Here is an 8,076-nt window from a genome sequence, read left to right on the forward strand (position 1 = left end):
ATTTTTTTTTAAAAAAAAATTTCTAGTTTTATCACAATTTTTAAATATTAGTGTGATTATTTTTAGTCAACAGACTTTACAGGAAAAAAAAAAGGCTTTAGACATTGTGGTTCTTGCTTTTTGGGGTAAAAATAAAAAATGGAAAGGTTGATTACAAAACTAAATATTCTCTCTAATTTATTTATTTATTTATTTATTTTTTATTTTTTATTTTTTTTTATTTTTTTTTTATTCTCTCTAATTTAAAACATAAAAGTAACGTTTTTGCCAAAATTCACTATAAATATTTCCTTTTCCTTTCCTCTATATATACCATTTTCAATCCATAAAGCATTAAAAACTTTTTCCTTGATTTATTATATTTCATCGAAGATTAGGTTTTCAGAGAACAACAAAGAGGTGAGTGCATCGTTTGTTTTCTATCTATTAATCTAGGATTCGTCTTCTCTCACTTGCCCCATCGATAATCAAACGCTTTGTGATATTTTTAATTTGATTTGTTTCGTAATATTTTCATTCATAGATTTGAAATCCCGAAAAAAAAAAAAAAAAAAAAAAACTGCATCAAGAGAGGCCTATTCGATGAATTCGTCAGACATCTCGACCATCTCGAAAAAGATGGAATCAATGTCAATTACTCACCGTGTTGTCCGACACGACAAGAGATTACCACAGTCTAGATATTCTCCTTACATTTTAGGGTCAGTGACCACTACTATTCCTTACACTAAAGAGACTGATCTTACCATTGAGAGGCAGAAAGATGAGGCTATACGACTCGGAGTTGAGCTCTCGCTCTTTGTGGCTGAAGCAATGTTCATATTATCCGATGACCTACGTTCTATGTTACTCTTCTTTCCTTTGGTAGTGAAGTATGCCGGGTACAAAAATACTAATGACGGTCCCGTGGTGGGAAGGTTGTTTTGTGTTATGCTATATGTGTTTGAAACATATATCAAACCCAAGAATGGAGTCTATCAGGCTGATGGCAAATCCATCCAACAGGAACTAATTGGAAAGTCTTATCAGAATTTTAGTTTTGGGATCAAAGAATTGGATCGCATTGTTTTTGTTCTCGGGAAGAGAGAAAGCTCTTTTGGTGATGTAGTAAAATTACAGACTGATTTTGAACACTACAACCAAGAGCTGAAGAAGCTAGAGGAGACATTGAGCTCTGCCAAAGATGTTTCAGAGGCGAACGGATTTGCGAGAGAAGCGATAAAGTCTAACATTCTTCATATGTGGGAGTCTCTCTTTGAAACACCATCCAAGTTGATACACCCTAAGGTTAGAATGCTTGAGATGTTTAGGCCTCTGTTGAACCAATCAAGGGAGAATATTTGCTCTCGTCTTATTGCTTCTTTACACATATGAATCAGAGATTCTTGGATTCCATGATTTTCATTTTATGTATCGACTGTTATTGAATTTTTGTATTCGGCTTTTACTCTGTTTATATTATATGTAACATAACGTATATATTGTTACATGTTTCTTGGCTTACAAGATTTGCACCTATACAACATGTGCTTCAATGTAAGTATAACTGTATAGATGCCTCTGTAACCATCAACTTCTCCAAAATTGCAGGTCTCCTCGTTGATTAACGACGATGTGTTTGAATATTTGGATGCTTTTCACCATCTATGGAGTATGGATGCATATCTTCTTTGGACTTTTATTGTTATGCATTTTTTATAAAGAAATTTTTACAAAAGGGACAGTTTTGAATATTTATCTCACGCTTTGACAAACTGAGATTCAGTTCTCAGAATTTGACAATTAAGCCAGATTCTGACCAAAATACCCCTAATGAAAGAAATGAAACAGCACAGTAGCTCCTGGTTTAGTTTCTTTTCGTTTGGTTTGCTGTTTGGTTTTAAAATTTAAAAAAAAATACAAAGAACACAAAGAAGAAGAACGAGAGAGAGAGACAGAGAGATTCGAGAGAGAAGTCAAATTTCTGTTCGAAATTCATTCATCCATCTTCGTCTTTCGAAATCTCCGTTTCAATTGTTCTGCAACTTGATTTGAGACATCTCATTCAAGTCTAATATCCGGCGAAGAGCAAGTTACTGATTATCCGGCGAAGAGGTTAATTTCTGGAGAGTCATTGATTTTGCTTCATTATCAAGTAGAGAGATTAAAGTTAAATAGATTAAGAGATTTCCAGCGAATTGGAAAAAATGATAGAGAATGGTTAGAAAGCAATTGTTCTTCCGACGTAATTGACTTAACGTAACCATCAAGCAATGAAACAAAACTCAAACTCTTTAGTTTTTCAAACTTAAAATATACTAGCTAGAAATATTATAGTTATGCTAGAAAATTGCAATCTGAATGTCATCTACGGTTGCATCTTTTTATTGTAACTCTTCGTAAACAGTTGCAACCTCTTAATCGAATCATTGCAATATTTAGTTTATTTCATGAACAATTTCAACTTTTGATTTATATATTTAGTTTATTCACGAACAATTGCAACTTTTAGTTTATTTTATAAATCGCTATAACATTTAGTTATCTACCGTCGCATCTCTCGGTATAACTTTTCATAAATTATTATTTTTGATTTTTAATTTTTAATTACTAAAATATATTTAAATGAGATTGTAACCGATTAATTGAACCGTTGCAACATTTGGTTCATTTGACGAATCATTGCAACTTTTGGTTTTGTTTTACAAATCGTTGTAGTCTTTAGTTTATTTTGACTAACCGTTGCAACTTTTGGTATATTGCCACATTTTGTTTATTTTTTTAATTAAAAAAAATATATTACGTTATATTTTTTGAGAAATTTGCAATCCGAGTAAAAGTTTTCTACGGTTGCATCTTTTTATTGTAACTCTTCACAAAATGGTTGCAACTGTTTAGTTAAACCATTACAATATTTAGTTTATTTCACGATTAGCAATGTAAACTTTATTTTATAAATCATTTAATCATCTACCGTTGGTGTAACTATTATTTTCAATTCTTAATTTTTCATTACTAAAGTAGTAAAATGTATTTAGATGAGATTGTAACTGTTTAATTGAACTGTTGCAACATTTGGTTTATTTGACGAATCATTGCAATTATTGGTTTTGTTTTATGAATCATTGTAATCTTTAGTATATTTAATATTAATCTTTGAATATTAATAGAATAAGCGGTGCGGAATAATCTTTGATTAGTGAAAAAATAATTTGCGGGATACATATATAAGTTTTTAAAAATATAGTTAATATTTTTTATATATATTTTACTTTATAGTGTATATATATATATATATATATATATATATGTTTTTAATCCAATCATGAAAATATACATTAATTTTTTAATAATTTAGTATAGTAATTGAGTAATTTTGGTTAAAATTGAAATAAAAAGAATTTACATATAAGACAATTATTTGAAAAATTGAACATATAGAGACTTTAAAATCAATATCTTAAACTCTAAATCAGTTTAACTAACTATAATATTATAAATTATGTAAAAAATTTTGTTTGTATAAAATAACTATTCAAAAGTAAATTAAAACTAGAAAAAAACTATTCAAAAGAAAAGAATAAAAAAACACAAATATGGGAGAGTAAGAGATAGTGAGTGAGAGAGAGTTTTTTTTTTTTTGTACATGTGTATATTTAAATTAAAAAATCAAAAAAAGAAAAAAGAAAAAAAAAACAAAAGAAAACATGTATTACCCAGTGCGTTTTTAGTTAGACCACTGGGTAAAAACTACTTCTGGTTTTAAAAGCGGTCCAAGGCTTTATCCGTTAGTCAATTACGCGATTTGTTTTTTTTTCTTTTTTTTTTTCAAAAACGTCAATATATTAAAATAAGCTTGATTGGTGAATAGATGTGCGTTATTCATAAAAACTTTGAAAACCGTACCACAAGTAGGTCACCATTCACGGCTAAGTATTGGCGGTCATAGGGTCGCCAAATGAATTTTAGCTTTCCGGTTCGTCATTTTTTTGTTTAGCATTTTTGAAATGCTATAATATAGTAACAGAACTTCAAAGTCTATCTTTAATAACAGTAACGGAAAATGCGCTATCATAATGTACTATCAATGCTTATATTTTTTGTAGTGAATGAAGCTTTACAACATTTGCTATATTTGACGAACCGTTGCAAATTTTGGCATATTTGATATATATGATCGCGTTTCTCGGCTAAAGTTCGTCATATTTTTAAAAAGTTATTTAATTACTACAATATATTTAAATGAATTGTTGTTACCGTTTAATTTAACATAGTAGCATTTGGTATATTTATTAAACCGTTGTAACATTTGGTTTATTTGTGCCTTTTGCATTTGAGATTAGTTTTTTAGTTACAAATTAATAATTTTTTAATACTAATATACTTAAACTCTTGCCTCAAACTCTTGTAACCCTAGTTCAAACACTACAATCGCATCTTCTTGTAATTTTTTCTTAGCCCGTACTTCTAGATTTTTATTTTCTGTTGTAACTTTTGTAAACTCTTATCCTCCTAATTGGGCAACCAATCATTGATGCGGACATCCAAATCAAACCAAACCGGGAGTATACCAAACCAGCCGGTACATGTATCAAACCGGTTGCTATGAAGCATTTTAGAGGATTCTTGCCCAAATGGAGTCCTAATCAAGCACACGGCCTAGGGTTAATTATTCACCAGCAAATTAACCCTAAGAAGACTAACAAAAGTTCAAGAGGAATCAAAGACCAGCGAGCCGAATCACCATGTTGGGAAAATTTGACCGTTGCACTCTTTTTCCCTTATCTGGGGTTTGCCCCAATGGGTTTACCTAGAAAGGTTTTTAACGAGGCAACATCAAGTCATCAAGGAATCATTCACCAAGCAATTGATTCAAAGATGTTACAAGTACATATAGCTGATGTACTTGCTGACAGAAATGCTGAACTACTCGCTGAACTACTTGTTGAACTACCCTCTGAAGTACTGCGCCAAATGAAGCCAAACAAGGAAATCTTCCTTATTCTACACTTGGACGCACCTCAAAGCTCCATATGGAAACCATGAGAACATCTAGAGCACATAAAACATCTACCACACGAATTTTGGTACACCTTACCACACAAGAACCCGCGGAGTTACTACTTGCCATATATGGAGCCGAAGGAGATCAACTTGCACCAGCTCTTTCCTTCTTTGTTTGTGCGCTTATGTGAGACTTGTGAGACCTTCCAGAAGTTTCCAAGACGTCACAACTTCTTCCCCAAGTTGACAAGATACAAGGCACACCTCAGTTGCCTTATTTGGACAGATTCTACAATCAATGTCCAATGGCCATATATTTTCATTTATGTTTGTGATTTATTTCTTTCTTTGTAGTTTTAGAACTTGTACTCAGCTCTATATAAGCTGATCTCTTATCTCATTGTAAAGCACCCTTGATCACTTTAAAGTAATAGAAATCGTTTCTTCTTATCAAAGTTTAAGTCTTTGTCATTTATTCTTTAGTTCTTTGTGAGTGAGTCACTTAGTACTTTAGAAACCTGCAGATTAAGTTTGTTGAGTGATTCAACAACCTCCATTCGTTCATTGATCGAGTGAGTCGATTATCCCACGGATTGAGCGAGTCAATCACCCCACTATCCATTGAATCACCCCTTGATTCACGACAGAGTGCTTCAGAGCCAGCTCGTGAATTCCACCTTTCGCGTGACAAGCTTGGAAATCTCTTGATCATCAAGTGGTCCAAAGTTGGAGTGATTCCAATCTTGTATCAATCATTGGAGTTACTTGTTAATGAATGTGTGGTTGACAAAAAAAAAAAAAAACTAATATACTTAATAAATGCTTGTGAGGGTATTTTTTTATCATAAGTTTTGTAAAATATTTTGATTTATTATTTAAAAAAACATTATTCTTACAATTCATTATGACTTTTTGTTTGACATTTCTTTAAACAAGTTTTGAAATATTTTTCCCCGTCCTAGTATATATAAATGCTGCTTAATCTTTTGCCTGACTGTGATCATAAACTGATAATAAGAGGAACAAGTCATGAAAAAATCATGCTAGAAGCTTTTGGTGTAACAGATTTAGATCTTACCTGCTGAACATATCACCGCAGGCTGAACCAAAGACATGTAGATGTTCTTGGCCAACTTCTATACACATCAAAGACTGGTGCTGAGAAAGAAGGAATCCTCGATGGGTTCCGTGTGGTTATCAACAACGGCGTTGAAGCTTGTAAGTCTTTTCTTTTCCATCCAACCAAACATCACCATAATCACTTAAACTGAGTTTACTTTCTCTCATCCATGCCAATCCGTTTACCAGCTTCATCTACATGTCCTTATGGGCCGACAAATGAAATGGCCACCCGGTTAAGAAGAAAGATTCATGTTGAACCAAAGAAGTTATGCCCAACGATGTAACACCAGCGTTCCGCGATCCTAAAGGGGGCCGGTTTATTTTAGGAAAAACTAGATCATAGTCGAGAAAGACCAATGAATAAGTTAACCCAAGGAATGAAACGTTTAAGTCATAAAAAGGATTGATGACTTAAATGGTTTTGGGATGATCTAGTGATCATGGAAAGATTAGGAATGTCGTAGTCAAGGCTGAGAAAACGGACCGAAAGACTTAGCCGGAAGAACGTGAAAGAACGTTCGAGCTAAACCAGCTAGGTGAGCTGGACAAGCTGGATGAACTAGCTAGCTCAACTAGGTGAGCTAAACCAGCTTCATGACTAGCTAGCTCAGCTAGGTGAGCTGACCGACATCTCAACCGAGCTTGGTGAATTGATCGAGTACTGACCCAGTTGGGCGGTCCGGTCAGCTAACACTCGAACTGGTGGACTTTGATAGCTCGGGGATAAAGAGGTGTATCGGCCAAAAGGTGTAAGGTTGAACGGTTACCGTTGGCCAAAAGGTGGATAAGGCCGAGCGGGGTTACGATCGGAAAAGTGCAATCCTTTGTAAGGGTGCAAGGAACGGATGTGATCTTTCGGGAAGGAACCCATTCGCCCTTATATAAGGGAGGATGTCTAAGGGCTTCAGAATCACAATTCACACTACACAATCACCACCACAATCCAAAACAAGTCCCAAAATACACCACGAAGTTGTTGGAACGGGAAGAGGCGCGAGCGAAAAAATATAGAGGTTCGGTCGGGAAGAGGTGCGAACGTGTGTCCATGGTCGCCGGACGCCAAGACGTCCAGGACGGGACGCTACAAACGAGCTCCAAATTGTCAACTCCAATCCATTCTTATATGGTTTATGAGTTTTTACTACTGTCAGATTTATCCAGTTGAGTTCATAGAGATTTAGATAACTTCCATTTCCAATTGTAATCAAATTCTTTATCTATTCATTGTTAGAATTCACTATGAACATTTTATATGATCTGTACATATTACAGAGCTCTATAGAGTTAGGAGAACATAATAAAACACACTTTGGTTAGTTTCTGCTAGAGAAACTTTCCCTTTACTAACCCAAAAGCCTATCAATGCATGTTCATTAGACAGTTAGCAAAAGACAATAACCGGAAATAAATTAACTGCCCCTTAAATATAGCCCAAAAGCTATCAAAGCATGTTCATTAGACAGTCAACAAAAGAAAAAACCGGAAATAAATTAACTGTCTGCTAATCCGGATCAAGGCTCATCACTTTGAAGACAGAACAATGTTTAAGATATAGTCAAAAACATAAAGGTTTAGAGAAAAGAGAATAAACGTGTTCATGGAACCATTGTTGTTCCTCATCCATGATCAACTCATTTGCACTCAAACCGGTAGAGTCATCGGAAGGACCAGGCTGAAGGTGGTCGCTGATAGTTCCTTGAGGCTGAAGGTGGTCGCCGAAAGCCCTGAAAGTAGTTCCCAGAGGTTGAAGGTGGTCGCTGAAAGTAGCTCTCCTGAAAGTAGTTCCATGAGGCTGAGGGTGGTCGCTGAAAGCAATTCGCTGGTGGCCACTGAAATCTCCCTAAGGCTGATGGTGGGCAGTGAAACCTCTTTGAAGCTGATGGTGGGCAGTGAAACCTCTTTGAAGCTGATGGTGGGCAGTGAAACCTCTTTGAAGCTGCTGATGACCACTGAAATCTCCCTTAGGCTGAT

The 8,076-nt window shown here is 34.5% G+C and overlaps 1 protein-coding gene across 1 annotated transcript; it reads left to right on the top strand.

Annotated features, from left to right (window-relative positions):
- Positions 1-230: 230 nt before the first annotated feature.
- On the top strand, positions 231-1,518 carry LOC9327238. Its single transcript, XM_021010937.1, has one exon. It carries the CDS (start codon positions 583-585, stop codon positions 1,372-1,374), a length of 792 nt encoding a protein of 263 aa, XP_020866596.1. The 5' UTR covers positions 231-582; the 3' UTR covers positions 1,375-1,518.
- Positions 1,519-8,076: the final 6,558 nt, after the last annotated feature.

This window comes from Arabidopsis lyrata (genome assembly GCF_000004255.2).
Source record: "Arabidopsis lyrata subsp. lyrata unplaced genomic scaffold ARALYscaffold_1, whole genome shotgun sequence".
NCBI classification, from domain to species: Eukaryota; Viridiplantae; Streptophyta; class Magnoliopsida; order Brassicales; family Brassicaceae; genus Arabidopsis; species Arabidopsis lyrata.

Coding starts and splice junctions, on each gene's coding strand:
- LOC9327238 (XM_021010937.1), top strand. CDS start 583: ATGAATTCGTCAGACATCTCGACCATCTCGAAAAAGATGGAATCAATG.